Source organism: Syngnathus scovelli, chromosome 4, assembly GCF_024217435.2.
Source record: "Syngnathus scovelli strain Florida chromosome 4, RoL_Ssco_1.2, whole genome shotgun sequence".
NCBI lineage: Eukaryota > Metazoa > Chordata > Actinopteri > Syngnathiformes > Syngnathidae > Syngnathus > Syngnathus scovelli.
The window spans coordinates 23,262,708-23,282,088 of record NC_090850.1 but is presented as its reverse complement, the minus strand read 5'-3'; the positions used below and the strand labels follow the sequence as shown (position 1 = coordinate 23,282,088).

General features: G+C 46.1%; 1 protein-coding gene across 2 annotated transcripts; it reads right to left on the bottom strand.

Annotated features, from left to right (window-relative positions):
* Window positions 1-1,766: 1,766 nt before the first annotated feature.
* On the bottom strand, window positions 1,767-19,346 carry LOC125966969 (matrix metalloproteinase-15). 2 transcript variants are annotated; one of them, XM_049717595.2, is made up of 12 exons: window positions 18,945-19,346; window positions 18,515-18,573; window positions 16,650-18,441; window positions 12,115-12,263; window positions 11,885-12,007; window positions 11,397-11,704; window positions 9,185-9,346; window positions 8,921-9,120; window positions 7,187-7,325; window positions 6,040-6,190; window positions 5,554-5,672; window positions 1,767-4,998 (listed from the first exon to the last, which is right to left on the bottom strand). In XM_049717595.2, the coding sequence occupies exons 3-12, from the start codon at window positions 16,764-16,766 to the stop codon at window positions 4,508-4,510; spliced, it is 1,959 nt and encodes a 652-aa protein (XP_049573552.1). In that variant the 5' UTR covers window positions 16,767-18,441; window positions 18,515-18,573; window positions 18,945-19,346; the 3' UTR covers window positions 1,767-4,507. The 2 variants fall into 2 exon arrangements, with proteins under 2 accessions (XP_049573552.1, XP_049573551.1); XM_049717594.2 differs by having other exon boundaries at window positions 16,650-18,430.
* Between the last annotated feature and the right edge of the window lie 35 nt (window positions 19,347-19,381).

The window sequence follows — 19,381 nt, the reverse complement described above, 5'->3', positions numbered from 1 at the left end:
GTTAAGGGCGCACTGTCTCCAGACACACACACACACACACACACACACTCTGCCGCTTGTCATGAGGTTTGCTGGCACCATTTTGTGCTCGCAACATAAATTTAAATAAATAAATACAGACGGCCGAGTGAGAGGCTTGTTCTTCCAAAAACTCCTAAACCAATGTCCTGCAGCATAAAAAAAACCCAACACATTTATTTATTTATATATATATTTATTTATTTACTTATTTATTTCATTTACATATTTATTTATTCTTATTATATAGTATATATTATTATACTTTATATACATTTGAGTACTTTTGAAATTACTTTATTCTACAAAGCTTAAAGCTATTTGTGGCTTTTTTCTTTTTTCTAATTATTTTACTTTATATACATTTTAGTACTTATAATCTTACATTATTCTACAAAATATTTATAGCTAATAAAATCATGACGCTGGTTTGCATTGGATTGTGTCCCTAATTGAACGGCGGCCGGTGAGTGTATTGTACGTATTTGTACACACATCCCTTTTCCAATGTATCATTGCTTTGAATTAGTGCAATGAGACAATAGAAGCATAAGTGCTGAAAACATTCTTGCACAAATACACACGCATATGTAAACTGACGAATCCAATCAATTCATCTCAACGTATATTTATGTGGTCTCGCCCTTCCTTCTGTAGGCATCATCTCTCCCCCTGCCGTAACCCCCCCGAACCCTGCACAGACTCAGTAAATGAGATAAGACCACTAATGTGATTGGGGGGGACGGGGACGAGAGAGAGAGCGAGAGAGACAGAGAGACTTTCTAATTTAATAGAAACGCCATCACGCTAATGGACTGACCGCTGGCTTCCTGCACACAGTCACGCACACACACAGTTTTAGTCATTTAAGTTAAACGTACATTCTGTGATGGTCTTCCACATGTGCTGTGTGCTATTCTGCTCATTATCTTGACTGCGTTCCGTAATTTTACAATTTGTTGTTTTGATGACAGGTTGCAGTGACAGGTGGAATGTGTAGTTGTGTTTTGTTTTTTCCACGTCTTAATGAAAGCCAGAAGCTTTGCAAAGGCCTCATTTGAACGTCAAATTGTCTCATCTGCGCACATTTAGAAGAAAGACTGGAACGCATTGAATGATAGTTTCAAATTCCTTTGACCCCCAGTCAGCTCAGGGACGAAAAGGGGAATGTTTAAAACGCGGACATGAAACGTGTTGGACTATTGATTGGCTTGTTTGACTTTCAGTCTGCTCTTGTGTTAATGATTGACTTCCTGTTTGAAGTTGTGGCTGTCTTAGAAAAGGCACTTCATTGTCAATGACAATGAAATTGACCGTCATGTAATTAACTGAAGTCTTCAGTATCTCTATTTCTTGGGTTTAAAATTTGATTTGATTCAGACTACTGTCAGATACAATTATAGCTCAATATAGGTTGGAAAAGAGTGTTTTGGAGAGAGAGAGAGAGAGAGAGAGAGAGAGAGAAAAAAAATCAATATCTACCACTGTGAACAATGTACTTCCTCCCAATGCGGTCGTGCCGTAGCCTGCTTTGTGTCTTCCAGGCTTTAAGTGCTGATTCTGCTTCCTCTGAGTGGCGCACAAGGCCCCGGTGTCCCGTGTGAGACAGGAAGTAAGGCCCTACGGAGCGTGACCTCAGCGCAGGAAGCCCAAGGTCCAGGCCCAGGCCCAGGCCCGGGCCCGTCCGACCAAAGCAAACGTCCTCAAATACTCTGCTTCAAACTAACAGAGATTGAGCAAAAAAACAAAACATTTGAAAGTGTTTATTTTATTGAATTATCGTGTACATGTCCAGCATGGCTTTGTTAAAACACTCAACTAGAGGTGAACGCACACAACGCTAATGTATAAAATCAAAATAATCAATCGACTAATCGGAATGTTATTACCACACAGCAAAAAAAAAAAAAAAAAATCTGTTAAGACAGACGATAGAATCGGGTCGTCGCGGTGACAAAAGGGTGAGATGCCGACAACCATGGCGGACTTCCTGATCACGCCAGCCAATAAAAAGCTGCGTCTTAGTTTTTGCTGGGAGGAGAGCTGCGTTCAACACAGTATCTTTGAGGGAGGTTTCAGGAGGACCAAGGACTAAACGGGTTTTGATGTTGGGGGTCACGGCGGCAATTGGCTCAATATGGCTGAGAGTCACCTTGACAACTGACAATGATGTATTTGGACTCCAACGGTATTCTGCCAATTGAAACTGAACCGCTGGTTGGAAATGGGACTAAATTTAGACCGTATTAGTGCGTGATATGATATGCTGAACAAGCATTTCAATCACGGGCGTTTTAGTCTTATACAAGACAAGTAGATCAAGGGCATCTCACAGAGATTTTTTTTGCTGAGTCACCCTGATCATCTGGTGTCGACTGATCATGTCTAGAGGTGAAAAGCAGGAAAGAAGAGACATGGGGGGTGGGAGGACGGAGGTCTGCTTTTAGCGCTGATTAGCTGCCACCACCCCCCACATTGAAGACGGACAGATGACACCGTTTCCTGGCAACCGCCATTGACTGTTTCCTGTCAACGCCGCCGCAATATGTCCAGTTAGCTCTCCCACTGCGGGGCTCTCATGTAAGAGCTTTTAATTGGCCAAAAGAAATAATAAATGCCATCATTGTTGCACTGACACGCTGATTGCCAAGTATAGGTATGTTCTTAGCAAATTATTTTGCCGACGCTAATGCTATGGCTCTTGAACCTGGGGGGGGACATTACCTTGATAAGCTAATAGCGTCAGGGGGAAGGGCTGCTCATCTGTCAGTGGCCTTTAAAGTTAGTAAACACAAAGCTTTTCCAGTGGAAGCTCAGGTTTCCTTCGCAGCCAGCTGCTGCTTGGCTACACAGGGAATTTGGGTCATGTGGCACGCTGCCAGCTAGTCCCCTTTCCCACTAGCCCTCCTTGCCTGAGATCTACAAACTGTGCTTAATCCTCACTTCTTTCCTTGTCTCAAAAGGCAAGCAAGGAGGCAGGCAGGCAGGCAGGCAATATGTTCTCTCCATGCATGTGAAACCTGAGCATCTAAGCTAACCTGAGCCGCTCAGATAAAACATCTCCCACTGAACTCACGTTTTGTGTTAGCGTGTAGCTCGCTAGCTTCACGTGAAACTGAAATACAGAGACACACACACACCAGATTTGGGCGATCGTGTTAGTAAAACATGCTGATTAGCACCGTTCTTTTCGTACCTGTAGCGGTGATGACTGACCAAGCGCTAACTACGCTGAAAGTGTGGGAAGAGGAAGTACTAACAAGACCAAAACCATTTGGCTTTTTCTTTTGCATTTTTTTTTTGTTCAATAGTTTACTGGGATGGATGGCAAAGGGATAAAACGGGACAAAAACCACGAAATCCAAAATGGAAGCGCATCATTTGTTCTTGCCAGATGAAAGCGTGTTTGGGGTTCTCGGGGTTCAAGCCTTGGGGTCAACCGGGGTCTGGTGAGCACACCTGCTGCTTTTTAATGAAGTAGATTAGCTGCCGTTCACATGAGATCCGGCTGGCCCACCCGGGACCACCTCCAACCGCCGCGCCACCTTTACAAATAAGTGCCCGCTGTAAAAAGTCCATTAGAGGCCGAACGCAACATTAACGGCCGACTTGTACTTGTCACGTCCCGTTTGAAACCCACGGAGGGAGCCCGGCTTCGACCCCCACCCCACCGCGGTGGAGGCAACGGGTGGTCTTCCTGTGTGACTTCCCAATTCCCCACTTTGAGTGAGACGCATAAAGTTTAGACCAGCGCTCCCTTTTACAGAGTGTTTACAGACACTTTTTTAACATCTACCAAAGAAGGCAAAGATAGAAATCAACATGGCTCTTATTTTGGTCAACCAGCTAAGAGTGTCAACCACTGTTACACAATATTGCCATTACACACAAATTAGAAATGTACACAAATTCATGAGCAACGGGACAAAATCTCATCGAGGAGTTTGGCTTCTCGTCCCGTTGCGTGATGAATTTGGCTTCGGGGGCTGTTTCTCTTTTAAAGAAGGTGGGGGTCAGGCTCCCTCTGAATGTAAACTAAGTGTACCGCGGTGAGAGGTAAGAGGGGCAGTAAGGACTAGAATGGACTTCCTGGTTTGGAAATCAATCCAAAATAAACAAAAACAACAACTGCGTCACACCCAATGAACACAAACAATGTGCAAACTTGTCTCGTATAAATAGACTACAGTCGATGCACCGTGGAGGGCCAGCCAGGCTAGGGATGGTCGCTTGACTCGTTTTCCTGGATGGATGATTGAAATGCATGAACGTGTCAAACCATTAAAGCAAACCAATGTCTCTACTTCAAGTTTCTTGCTACTATTCATTTAGATTTAGTATGCATATAGTCAGTCTTAAAGGCCCTCTGAGGGAAACCGTAATGACGACGTTTTCAGTTTGACGCCGATTGCCACGAATCCACAACCGATCGATCCGTCGATCGATGGTAATGTCCATCCCCAGTCAGTGCGGATTGAGATTTCAGGGGTCAAACCCATTCCTGCAGCGAGCGCTTGCAGTGCACCAGAAGTCTCGGCGCTCCCTTGCTCTGAAGAGTGTTGATGATGGCGTAGATTAGGCCCAGGATGCACAGCACCAGAACCAGGGGGATGGTCACCATCAGGATGTTCATGGTCCGCTCCCGGCTGTCGTCCACCTTCAGAATCACGTCCACCTCGTTGGTGTCCTCCTCGCGGGTCTCGCGGGTCTCGTCCTCGTCGGCATCTTTATCGCCCTCCGTCCGGTCGCCGTCTCGGTCCTCGTCGTCGATTTTGTTGTCGTCCTCGCGTCCGGTGTCCGGGTCGAACGGCGGCCGGTTGACGTCGGGGTATTTATCGTCGGCGTCCGTGTCCGGGGGGTCCAGGTCCACGCTGCAACCCATGAAGTCGCGCAGGATGGACTTGGGGTAGCCCGGCTCGCTCTTCATTCGGTGGTTGTCAAACTTCCAGTATTTGGATCCCTTGTAGAAGTACGTGTACGCTGGCCGACACAACAAGTCCCAGAATAAGACGACAGCATTGTGACGTTCTGCTTAGCTAAGCTTATTTTAACGAAGCTTAGTTTAGCTTAGCTTATTTTAGCCAGCTATGCAGTCAGCCTGGCTCTGTAAAGATCCTTAAAACTAGAGAATCAAGTGTGTGCAATTGCCCATTTATCAACAAAACATCTTCTGTTGTTACTTATTTAAATCAACAACTTGTCAAGATGATAAATGCCATGGGAAGTTACAAATGCAAAAACTAGAATATTTTGAAAAGCTGCCGTAACGTTGATTTAATCACATCTAAAAACGATCCCTATCTCAATGGATGGATAGACGGATAGATTTTTGTGCTTTTCTAATTGTTCCCCAAATGTTGGCTCATCTTTGGTTGAAGACAAGGCCTGCTGTGTCCCATTCCTTTGTTTGGGGTGCTTCTTGGTGTCTTTCCTCCCAGCCCCCAACCTTCTTATCAATCAATCAATCAATCTAACCCTCTTCCCCTCAGGAAGCACTCTGCTCATCTTTGCCCATCTGTGTTAATCTGCACTCACCTCCATCGTCACTGAGGAAGGCCCCCTTGGGAGTGGAGGGTACGGAAGACCCCCACACGCTAATAGGCTTGGGGTAGCCTCTGTCAGCAGAGCGGGACTGTTCGTTGAAACGCCAATACCTGCCGGCCAGATCAAATGACAGAAGCCCTTATCCACTGACCTCATTGATGAAAAACCGCACTAAAAATAACAGCGTGATTTTAACCAATGGGGGCGGGAAAAAAAAAAAACGCATTCTGCATTGGTTGCAATTCGAAGCAAGGGCTGATGCACAAAAGTCAGCAAGAGTATTGTCACTCCCGCCATTGCCTTAAAAGGAGTGTCCATACTCCTGCTTCTTATCAGTGCCCTCCCTCGCCAGTTCTGTTTGTTGTGCCATAAATTCTTGACTTCTTACATGTGTACCTTTAAAGACCTGGAAAATGTCCAAACAATGACTTAGGAGTCCGCTAATTATCCGGGAATTAGAGGGTTTTGTTGTCGTACCAGTCTCCTTGAAAGAGGTAGGTGTATCCGGAGGGCTCCCACCAGATGGCCGCGTCGATGCGGTCGTGGGGAATGTCGTGGCCGTAGTAGCCCAGCTCCAGAGGGTAGCCGGCCTCCAGGTTGGCCTCCCGGAAGAGCCAGAATCGGTTTTCTGGAGAGAAGTCGGATTGAGCCATTGAGATGGGAGGCGTCAACGTTAAGACCTAGAAACTGGCTCGGCCCAAACACCAAAGACCCGAAATGAGTCGACTTGAACTTTGTGACCTGACAAGTCTTGCCCGTGTGCAGTTAAACATCAGAATTTTCAAGATAGTCAGCCATTTTGTTTTGTAATCATTTTGAACTTTTACGATAGCGCGTCAAACATGAACAAGGTTTCATATCAGTATAATTGAAACGCTCAGTCTGTAAGAACATTCAATACGTGGTGATTGATTTGCTTGACGACGTAAGTTAACTTACACCAAGTTCTACTTCACAAGGATTACAAATTGACAATAACGCGTGGAGATGATTGGCATGGCCACATTGCAATGAGCGCGTCTGACGTCAGCTCTCGCTGCTTTATTGTTTCTTAAATGGGGAATTCCGCCATTCCTCTGGGCAGAACTACCCCCAACTTGGCTTCAATTCCAACGCCTCACTCCAAACCAAATCAAGGCACCCCGAATCTGGATACTACAAAAAGTTGACGTCATGGTTGCTCCCAGGACTTAACGGATTTCCACCATTTTCAAAGCAGACTTTGTAAAACAACTCAGATGTGAGGTTATAAGACCCAATCAAGAGAAGATGACATCTACGCTTTTTTCGACACTCCTTCTCAAGGTCTGGCAGCTTTGGCGTGCATCCGAGTGTCACACCGTCAGGCTTGCCTATGACATCAACCTCACCCTTCTCCTCCACAGTCCGAGACGGGGCTGCATCAAAGCCTCCCGCTCGGACAAACCGGCTGCGAGGTTGTAAAACGACAAGCTGCTCTCGGGGACTCGCAGTAGAAATAACGAGCCGTGCGGAGGGAGATTTATGGTCAATGCATTACATGTGGAGGGGGGGGGGGCATGGTCCTTCGAGCGCTACAGTCTGTTATATATTATTAAAAACAGGCCACACGCACACATCATTTCAATACGTGTTTCTAACGCACCTTTGAAGAAGACAAAGCGGCCGTCGTGTCTCTCGTAGGCGGCGTCGATGTCTCCGGGTAGACCTCGCCAAAAGTGTCCAATGGGCATGGGGTAGTTGTCCAGCACCCTGTTCCTGCGCACCCTCCAGAACCAACGGCCCTGGTGGAGACAAGACCCTTGGATGATGATTTGTTTTACAGCACGTACAAAACGATCATCTCCACTATCATTTTGTAACAAGCAACGTTCCGCCGAATGATATCGGGGCCCGGCTCATAAAAGCAGCAAAGTAAGAGGGGGTGAACCTCGGCGTTGGAGATGGATTTACACCGCGTGTGTCCGTTTATAAGCCGGTGAGTCAGTCGCTAAGACCGCGCAACGGCCATAAAGCAACGGAGAGATGCTCACAACGACTTTGACTTGGCGAGCGTCTGAAGATTCGTCCTTCAAGGGCGAGCGAGAAGGGCAGACGAGGCGGGAATCGAAGACGAGCGGATCGTTGATGTTCACCGTTGAGATGGGATCAATGTTAACGTACGACTCTTCGCTGGGAACGAACGGCTGACGCGAGGGGGGGGGGGGGGGGGGGGGGGGTGCCACGTCCAATTTCTTTGAGTGTAACTCCGGGACGGGCACATAAAGGACACGCCGCAGTTTCGGTCGGCCATCTTTGCCTTGTTAACGGAGCGCTCATGTGCTGAGTCAGCTGAATTGGGGCATTTTTTTAATCATGAAACATCAAGCCTGGATATAAATTGGCTTTTCATCCAGTGCATGATGTTGATCATGAACACTTAGCTTGGTTTTGACATTTTTAGGGAGGAGGGCCAATCTGGCTTTAAATGTTGAGCAGAAGCTTGTGGCTTGATGTTATGACTACTAAAAAAAAAACATCATCATATCTTCTGCACACCAAAAAAAGTCCAATTTGCATTCAGTGGTCATTTCGGAGAGCAACTGCGTGAAATCATCCAGAAGCTTCTGCAAGTGACCAGTTGACAGTAACAAAGACCATTTTGTGCTCTTGAGTGCATTTAAAAGTCCTTCCCTGTGTTCATTACTGGGATCACAAAGGAGGCATGGTGAGCGTCACACACACTCGCAGTAAAGATAGGAGACAATCAGACACGCTCGGCCACACCAAAGATTGAGAGCTGTTCAACCTAATGGCTCGCGCTCTCAGCATCATCGACACACAACAGACACAAAGCCAAATGGAACATACTGCGGTGGTAGAATTATTATTATTATCATTATTTTTTTAGTTATTATTGTTATTATTATTATTGCAACTTTTCTTTCATCTCTGATGGAAAAAATGTTGAGCACGGTAATTAAAGCGACGTCCGGAATTTACCTTTTGTGCAACGAGTAAATAAATGCGACGTCACCTGGTCGAGCCGAATGGAAAGCGGCTGTCAGAATGCCAGCTGGCCAAAAAGTGGAACCTCGTGTTGGCCAAAAGACAACTTCTCCACGTTTGTGTGAATCCAGAGGCTCTTTAAGGCCAAACACCTGACCACACCTCAGGGCGCTTTTATTGGAGCGCCGTCTCTCGTAAAACGCAGCCGTCCTGTGGTTTTACAATCTCCAGCACATGATAGCATAACAGCACCTGCCATTTGGATTCATTTAAATGTGGAATGCAGGCCAGATGCCATTGCACGAGGAATTGCGCTTAGCACCATGATGACAACTTTCAGGTGGCACCTATTTCCATTTCATGGGGGAACCCGTAAGTTGAATGCTCTCACCTTGAAGACAAACATCTCCCCGCGTAGCACGGCCACCGTGTCAAAGTTGCCTTCGCAGATGTCGGGTCCGTAGTGCTCCGGTCTGTCGGTGGTCCTGGGCCGGTCCGGCTGGCGAGGTGGAGGATTGTGCGGCGGCCGGGGGTCCGGGCGACGCGGCGTCACGGTGGGCAAGGCCTGAGTGGGATTGTTGTCTTGTGTACCTGCACAAAGGGTCAACGTGAGTCGTCCTGACCCAAAAAGTGTGGTTCCGGCCCTCTTTCTCACCGTAGATTTGCTGGATGCCTCTGCGGTCGTCGTCGGGCAGCTGGAAGTTGTCCGTCTCCATCCACTGGTAGAATGGCGCCATGATGGCCAGAGGGTTGTTGGAGTGCTCCAAGCCCAACGCGTGGCCCAGCTCGTGGATGGCCACCAGGAACAAGTCGTTGCCTACGTGGGACGTACAAGGAAAGGAATTCATTCCACTTTTTTTTTTTTAAAACCCATTTCCACACTAACATATATATAGCATTTTAGCGAGTAGGTGCATTCCAAAACTGCGCTCATTCAGCTGAAGGTCTACCAAATGTGTCGAAAGGATGAACTCAATCTCCATCTATTAAGATTTATTCCATTAATGCCACGAGGGAAATGAAACACATTGAATTTTATTGGACATGATAATGAACATGTGCTTTGATTCTAAAAACGGTTAAGGGAGAATCTGGAAAGCATCGGACGTGATGATCTGGCCAGCATTCCGCACTCCGACGAACATCAGAGGAGCGGAAGATGCCGGCTGTTCATTGTTCGCTCTGTGAGTGATGATGTCACCGGTAGAAGAGATGGCGAACGGCGGCAGATAGGCATCGCCCATTTTGCCGGCCGTCAAGTGCTGCGCTTGTTTGACGCACCGGATGGGGAAAGGAATTTAAGTGATGTGGGGAGCCCCTCAATTATCATTTGGCTGACCGCTGCCCTATGAACTGAGCTCACTTTATCAACAGTCGAGGATTTCTTTTGTGAGGGTACGAATCAAAGGAGTGCATTTTTGGATCTAAACTGGCTTATTGTCGACCCAACTACTTTTAGATGGGAAACTCGGACGGCGTTACCATGTTCACCCTTTATACTACAAAAAAGAAACATTCAAGTGTTATGGACAAATAACCTATAAAACAGGGTTTTGACCCAATAAATTAAATAAAAATAAATTAAATGAATAACTCAAAAAGTTTGACCCAATTTGGGTTATTTTTGACCCAATTGTCCTTAGACTATGTGAAAACTAGGTGAGGTTGTTGAACCTTTTCAACGTGAACAGTTTTTACAATACTGTTTGCTGATTGTGTGTTTGCACACACACGCACACACACGGATAATTTGTGAGTCACATGAATGTGGCCACATTAGCATTGTGCGGCTAGCCAAGCGCTAACAAAGAGCCCAGAGAAAGAAACTTTTGTGCGGTAACCAGGGTGACACTTGGGCTCGCCATGTCCCTCCAAAAGTTCAGCCACCGGTGTCTTTCGTCTTTCTTCTTAGCGAGCGCTGTGCTCTGTTCATCACCCGGGAAGATTGGAATGGCTGACTCACGCAAGACTCGCGCAAGACGCGCAACACGTCATGACCTTTTACGGCCAGACGACCGGAGAACTTTTTCTGCTTAAGGTGCATCGGCGGCTGCGTCACATGAGGACTTTTGAAACAGCAATAAGAGTTTTGGACACTTTGTTAGCTTTGAGTCGCAGAGAAAGATCACTCAGACTTTTCTTCTTTTTTTTTTCTGCACAGGATCTTTGCTGTTCCTACTATCGCACTCTTCTACATCATCCTATTGTTGGCCACCATTTAAAAACAAAACCCCCTTTTAGTGACCTTAGTCTTTTTGTCCTCTTATCTACAAACACACAAAGGACAGGGTGGTCGGCTGGCTGAGCTGAGCCAGCACATGTGTGTGTGCGTCCATGTGTGTGCGTGTGTGTGTGCATGGCACTCTAAGTGGGAGTGCCTTCGACGGCCCTCTTTGTCGCCGCACTCGACTGATTAAGGCCTGAAAGCGCAGCCAAAGGAGCATTTTGTCTCAAGCTTAAGACGGACACGTCTGACTGTCTTTAAATGCGCCGTCTCGCTTGGCTGCTCTTTGGGTAAACACCGAGAAGGACTCGTTGGGATTCGAGAGCTTGTTAGTGCGGAGCAGCGCAAAGGGAGACCGTAAAAATGAGGCCGTACCTTCACAGAGCGCATTGGCATGTACACTCAATCCTTGCAATTTACCATTTTTCCCAAGGAATATATTTCATGTATGAAATAAAAATAATACGATGGTGTCACTTTGACCCGGATTATTTATATTCCTAGTGAGTTCCTATGGGAAAATATACATGTTGACTATGTATGGGCGGAAGCCAAACAATCCCTGGAACAATAGACGACTTTGAACTTGAAAGTTGGGCAACTAAACAAACACACACTGGTCTTCAGCGACCCACACTCTTACCTTGGAGGTCCTGGTTTCCGATGGTCCACGGCTCGTCCGAGTCAAAATGCGTGTCGCCGCCCATGCCGGGCCCGGGGAAGTAAGCGTGGGCCAGGAAGCCGCCCTCGCCGTCAAAGGGGGAGCTGTCGCCGTGGTAGCCGGACGCAAAGAAGAGCATGATGTCGGGCTCCTTGCGCCGGCCGTACTTGATCTCTTGGTAGGGGATTTCGTCAAAGGTCAGCGGCGTGACGCTCTCCCACACCTTGAAGGCCTGCCGGATGGCCGCGAAGGAGTTGTACTCGCCGATCTTGGGGGTGTAGTTCTGGATGCTGAGGGGCCACAACGAGGACAAAAATACCATTTGGAGGCAGTTGTATCTGTCTAGACATTTATTTATTTTTTAATTCAAATTCCGCGTGTGATTTTTCTTCTACTGATGTTGATCTTGGGTCCAGACCATCGTGACGACATGAAATGAATTCGCTGTAGTTGCTCGATGACGTTCTCACCTGTACGTCAGATGGCTTTTATTCCATTTATGTCCGGTGAGGGCGTAGCGCTTCCGCCTCACGTTGGTTTTGATCTGACCTCCAAATTTGTCGGGCACGCCACAGCGGGGTCTCTTCATGGCGCTGCGGCGAGCAAACAAAACACTTTCCGTGACTTCCACAAAATAATTGGCAATGAAAAGCTTGGATGGAATTGTGACTGTTTGTGTTGAAAGTGTGCGCTTGCTTGCCTGATGGTTTGCGGGTCTATGCGTCCGGTGACTTCCAGGCCGTAGAAGCGTTGCATGTCGCTGATGGCGTTGGCCAGGATCTGGGTGGAGCGCATGGTGGACATCTGCCTGCTGGCTTGAGGCAGGTAGCCGTACATACGCAGCCAAGACTGTAACACACAGTGAGCGTCACTCTTTGTGTTGACTTGACGCCGCACGTTAAATACACAAGTACCCAAAACAGATTTTTTTTTTTTTTTTTTTTAATGGACATACTACCGGAGGACCTTTAGTTGTTTGGCTTCATGTGCTCAATATTTATCTATCAATCACTTGAGTGTAAACCCACAACCCCATTGAGGAGAAACACAATATTAACATTATTTATCTGAAAAGGTCGATTGTGTAGGAATTTGTCGCAATATGTCAAAGGATTGTGAAGTAAATGGGAGAAGGCGATCAGCTGTGTGTGTGTGAGTGAGTGAGTGAGTGAGTATGCGGTGGGGGTTGTGGCTTCAACATCGAATGTGATACGTGAATCACAAATGATACACCCAGCTGTTGTGTCGAAACTTCATCTCTCACGCGCACACACACGCACACACAAGATATGACTACACGCCTACGGGTCACGCCCATGCGCACAATGCAAAGTGTTGCCGATAAAGCCCCGTGTTGACACTGCCACTCCTTCCATCGTATATTAAGAAAAAAAGAAAAGTTTTCCTTTTCTTGGTCTTCCTTATTGTTTTCCACTAATGTCACCATCGCAGAGGACAAAGTTGAGCAGAAAGTGGCTCATTTTAACAAGGAACTATGATCTAATGTACTTTCTTGTCATGGTCTAAAAAGGCCTCTGATTATTTTGTATGGTAAATCTCAACTAGAAGTTTCAAAATGATTTGATTTATCAAATTCATGGACAACTACAGTATTTTGATCATCGATTAATCGTTTGGAGCAATCGTGTATAAGATGGCAATCGAAATGTGCTGTTAATAAGAGCAGCTTTTTGTTAGCCCACACTAGTTTACAAGATTCCAAACTTGTCGGACATCTGTGGCATCAGGATGCTAATGCTAACGCTAATAAGAAAGGAGCCAGAGCCATTATCTTTTGAGCGATGATCTACAACAAAAAAACTCAAACAAAGAGCACCAAGATATCGAAAAGATGCAAAAGCATCATCAGTAACACCATTCCAACATGGGAAGTTATTTCTCATTTGAACAAAAAAAAAAAAAAAAAAAACAAGACTTCAAATTGGCAGTTCCAAAAGCGTTGATAAAGTAGAAACTGCACTTGAAACTGCTCCACTTGCAATTTTGAGCAACTTTAGCAGCTGACATAGTAGATTCTTGAAGTCCTTTGTTCCCGGGACTTTCTTACTAGTAGTAGCTGTTTTTTTTTTTTTTGCCATCCATCAGCTAAACGTCATCTCCACAAAACCTCCTCATGTTACATTTCATCTCTTTCCTCAACAAATGGAAAAGAGATGTCACCACTTAGCACCTGTGCTTCAAAAAAAAAAAAAAAAAAATCCAGCAAAAAGTTGCTGTGAGTGTGCATGTGAGTGTACAAGAGCAGGAAGAGGCGGAAGAAGGCTGAACTGAACATGACCCTGACCCACCTCAGCTTCCAGATAAGAGAGCAACACACGCACACACAGAACTAATCATGCTAAAAAAAAAAAAAAAAAAAGAATTACCAGGTGTTGTGACAAAGCAACATTGCATAACTTGTAATGTTAATTCCTCATAACTTGATTTCTCTCACAGTATTTGGGGACACGTCCAAGCAGCCAATGCTAATTGTCTAAAGTTCACAAGGAAGGGGCTACAAATATCCGTATTTCATCTGGGAACGGAGCGGAGCATTGAGGCCTTTGGCTGGCGGTGACGCTGTACAGCAGCTGCTGGCGCTCCCAACACGCCCCCTTGGGTGGGAGAGAGAAGGAGCGGGTGTGTAGCCTTTCACTTCCACAACCCGAGTCGGTGGGAAAATAGAAGCGCTACTGTACGCTTGAGAAATGACAACAATGGGGTCAAAATCATTCCCAAATGAGACTTCTTGTTTGAGGTTGAGCACAATTTCTCGGCAATGATGCGGCAAGCAGGTACAAAACATGAGTTTGTTACCTCGGAACAATTTCGAAGTGTATCGATGTAAACCACGTAGTGAGCTTACAGCACTTGCAAGGGCGATGGCCATTGGCTGCTTGGTCTAAAAGCATCAAGTCTGGACGCTCATCTTGCCTCATCAGAATACAAAACAAGAAAGCCAGTGTGTGCGTCCTTGTGTGCGTGTGTGCGAGGCCCCATCTATTAAATGTTCTTTCAGAAAGTCCTTGATCGTACCTGCCAAAGCCGGCAATAGCGGGAGTTGTAAAAAGACGGAGTGTGTGTGCTTAAGTGCGTGTGTTTGTGTCCACTACAATGTCAGCCAAGATACGAAGCGTTTTTATTTTGAGGTTTTGGTCTGCTGCCATCTTGTATACCCTGCACACCAACCTACCCTCTAAAAGTCCCAAGAGACGGATAAGTGGAGGGATGAGAGAGGCCGGAGCGAGTCGTTACATTTTACGGCAGACCTGTTGGGTCCCGGGACCGCTCGCAGCAACCGGAGACTGTGATCAAACGTATTGAAGGACACTAATCCCTCGTTTATCGCGGATAATTGGTTCCAAAAACCAACCGCGATAAGTGAAATCCGCAAAGTACGGTCACCGACAAGAAGGACTGGACAGGATTAGTGGAAAGACGCTAATTCGCAATCGTGCTAACACGCAAAAACGGACTTCTAAAGGAATGTAAACGAACATTTGGAGCAATACTACATTGTCCTAAAGGTTAGACACGTGTTTCCTCAATTTAGAAGTTTTATTTTGACTTTTAAATGTTTTTTCTAATTTGAAAAAGAAATCCGCGATGCAGTGAAGCCGCGATAAACGAAACGCGAAGTAGCGAGGGATCACTGTCTAAAGAAGTATTAGCGGGCTAAATGCTAAAAACGTAGCCTTTGACGCGACAACATGATTCAAAACAATGCCTGCATTTGCAAATGGCTCTCTCTTGGAAATCATCCATCAAGCGGAGCGTTTGCAAAGTCAAACACAACGTCATCCGTAACACTCAAATCAATTTGATGGATCCAAAAAAAGAAGTCCCAAGGGCAGACCCAACTCAACTAGAATATTGAACAAGAATCCTCAAGAGACTGCCGGTGACGGGCGGGAGACGCCTTTTTACAAGCACGGTGGGTGTCGAGCAGGTGTAGCCCAAAATGCCAAAAAGGAGCCCAAAATGCGAACTTTTTTTTCATGCAAACAAAACTTTGCAGTCGTGCTCCAAAGTGTCCATTGAGTTTGGTCTGCATTTTTGTCATCACAACAACGCAGCGAGCGATTTGAGCGTTTGGGCGTCTCGCAAGCGCTTCTCGTGTTTCGTCCTCAAGTTTGCTCTCACACTCGTTTGTGCCTTGGAACAAGAGGAGCCATTGTCTTGTCGCCACTACCCGGCATGCCTCTGCGACGTCACATGCTGGACACATCGCACTGACTGACTGCTCTTGTCTCTCCGCCAGCTGTTTCGGAGCGCATCGTCCACAAAACAGATATATGACGGAAAAAAAAGATATTCAATATGATGTAAATATGGAAAAACAGATTGTCTGTAAATATAGAAATGTCAAGGCTTGAAACCAAATGTCCAGAAGCCCAAACAAGACATTAGAAGTCCATACATTAAAGAAATTGTAAATGACTTACAGTAAGTTTATCGCCAGTAACTATGATGTAAACGTGCTCCGTTGATAACAAATTGTAATTGCAAAATTGTAGGTGGCTAGGTCATTAAAAACACGCACACACACACACACGCACGCACACACCCTCTTGGTGTCAGTGTTGTTTTGGAACGTCCTGTTAGAGCAGACTGAGTAGGATTTGGGTTCAAAGGCCACTCTAGACGACAATCAAGTGCTCTCACACCACAACGGTCTTGAACAACAACGACGGGGCGCTCGTAAGAAAGCAGCTGCCAGCAAAAAAAGAAAAAAAAAATGAGTTGGAGTCCTCTATGTAAACGTTTGCTGTTACAGCATAAATCTGTTGTGTGTTTTGGAGCCATGACGTGAGCACGTTCCGGTTTTGGGTCAAGCATGCCCGGGCACATAAGCTAAAATGCAACTGTAAAGTGCTGACTGTGCAATAATGCGCTGCAGTGACATGTGGAATCATTGATCATTTGCATGCATGCGCACGCACACACACAAAGTATATCACTCAATGGCATTGTTGCTGTCACAGGTAAAGGACACACTAATCCACATAGGCTCATTTAGCAACAAGTGGGGAGTTGCTCATCAGGCTACTGTCTTTTGTCTGACACACGCACGCGCACACACGGCAGCGTATCAGTCGTGTGGCTCCATCAATATGTGCGCTAACACAATGTGACAGTGCCTAAGTTGCAATAATAAATGGAACATTTCTGGTTTTCGCTGCAGGTAATTGCGTCCCTAGGACATAAAGTTGAACCCTGACATGGCGTTCCCACCTCCGAGTTGAAGCCGCCGCTGTCCTCTTCCTCCTCCTCCTCTTCGGCTCCACGCGCCCCGAGCGCGCACACGCACACCGCCAAGAGGAGCAGCAAACGGGGGGAAGAGCCGGCCATGGTGCGCCGGTTGTTGGGAAGTCGTTGGCGCAGTGCAATACGATGAGAAAAGCGACTATGGCGTGGGTCTGCTTGTAGATAGGGAAAAAGCCAGGCAGGGAAAAGAGGCGACTAGAGGCTGACTTGCACGCCGGGAAGGAGCTCCACGCAGTGGGGGGAGACGGGCTGAGCCTCCATGGTGGCTTTCTGTCAAGAGGTTCTTTCAAGTGCCTTTAAGTAGGCAGATGCAAAAAGGAGTGCCTAAGTTTGTTTCCTGAGGATTTGCAACTTCCTCCTCTCGAGATAAGAAAGCGACCCTGAGAAAAAGGGAAAAAAAAAGTGAGAAACTCCACCGCACCTGAGAGCCTGCTTGGAAGCGGTTTGTCTGTCACGCCTCGTTATCGAACTTTGGAGCCGGTGCAAGGTGGGAAAAACTAAACCAACAACTAAAAACAACACTCGGCTGAGGGTCCGGAGTCAATAGGTTTTATTCCGCCAGCAGGACGAGCAGGACCGCAAGTACGCGAGTGATGAGCTGCGCGTGAGCGTGTCCATGTCAAACGTGCGGGAGCGCGCAAAAAAAGCGTGACCAACCGGAAATCATGTGTGCGCAAAATAAAAGTGCCTTCAGCAAAAGAATACGGTCCAAAATAAAAATCTAAAGACTGTGCTCTACTAGAGCCTGCCTTTCACTGTCACAACTATTCCGTTTGTGTACATTCAATTGAGAACATACACACAACCACGTGAATGCAAACTCTGAGTGAAGAGACTGCAATTTACTTTTATTTTGAAAGACAGACTTTGTCGTGGACTGAGTGGGGGGGGACTGACATCCACAACCTTTGTGTGGAGGGAGGTGGTGAGCAGCATGGAAACCCTCATGCACGCACACACAAACACACTCATATATATAGATATATATGAGTATATATATATTTTTTAATTTTATTTTAATTTTTACTAAGGCTACCGTCCAGCTTGCATGACGGATAAATGATGAAATCTGACTTTATCATGTAGCTACTGTCTGATTGGAAGAAGCAACATGTGCTTTGGTCCACTCTGCAGAAATAGGCACAAAAGGGCCTTACTTCCTGATGCGGTTGCTCTCATTTCCTCTGGCCGTGAGAGGGAAAGACACGTCAATATAACCGCATTTTTATCTGGCGAATTGATCTGAGACCCCCAGGAAGGCGCTGCCAACATAATTGCCGCATTTAAAGGTGATTGGCCAAATGTCGGCTCCGTTTTTATCAAGTGGGGCTCAGCTTTGAATGTGCGTGTCCTGTAATTGACCGGCAAGCAATTGTTTCCCACGTTCAGGTGTTCCCACAGATGTAAGAAATATTCTACCATTTTGTGGATGCATCCTCCCCTCCAATTGCAATAACAGCAATGTTCCAATGCTAACACTGAGCTGCAACCAAAACAAGAAGACACAAAAACAGCAGAGAGCAGCAGTCATTAAGCCCAAATGAAGTGTGGAATTTCCCTTTGTGCTGACACATGAAAAAGGACGCCCATTTACAGTCAGAGAAACTTGCGCTTTTCATCCCACACAGCAACAGCTGCTTATGCTTGTGAGTCAGCGTGCGTCTCTGTGGGCGCTTTGCAAGCAGGTGAGCGCCGCCGCCGCCATCGCCGTGGTTCATAGAAGGTCGTCTCCCAGCCCTGAGGCCAACCTGCGAATCCGCTTGCACGCAGATAGTTCATCAAAAACAAAGCTGTCAGCAACATGCGGCAAATCCCATTGAGGCGCTTCTTACCTCACAATATACAGGAAGAATCACGGCCAAATATGAAATGCACCTGTCACCGTCATGTTCTGTGGGTATAAAATTGTTTGTATTGAGTTCCCCGCTCTTCTGTCACTTTTTGTTTCTGGTTGGAGCTATCTGTTGAGACCAAACTGTTTAGCTACTTTGTCTTCTGATGTTTTTCAGGATTTGTTTAGCTTTGTGTTTTCTTTAAATTGAATGACTTTAACTGTGCTCATGATATGACATGGGAAATCATGAGGGCCTACAAACATCTCACAAATACGATACTGAGAGCATCTGTTGCCAAAGCTCCAACCACAGCATAATCTACATTAAAAAATGATGAAGGTACACATTACTATTCAACCATAAACTAGTGTCATAAAAATGTGTTATGAGGCTGCGTGTTAAAAAAAAAAAAAAGGCAGTTACTTACAGCTGTCAGCTGACTTGCTCTCTCTTGCTCCCTCCCTCGCTCTCACTCACTCACTTACTCTCCAATCTTATTTAGCAAAGCCATGCATGAACATGTTTGGATAGCCATTTCACGATCACGTCTGCATTTTTGTAGCACACATTGTTGTGTAAAAATTCAATGGAGTTCTCTGGAATCTCTTAATGTGATACTGCCCCCACACGGCAAATTTATTCTATTGCAAGTCGGATGCCCATTACGATTTTTTATAATGCGTTTAAATACAAAAGCACTTCATTTGTCTCCGTAGGACAGTCGTTATCAACACAACAGCTTGATTAAAATCAAATTCCGAATTGTTTAAAACAAGTTCTCCCATCGCAGGCGAGCTCTGAGGTGAGTTCTGGCAGGACGCTGACATTTTTCAATGACGTCACCACGCATTTACGTCAAGATGG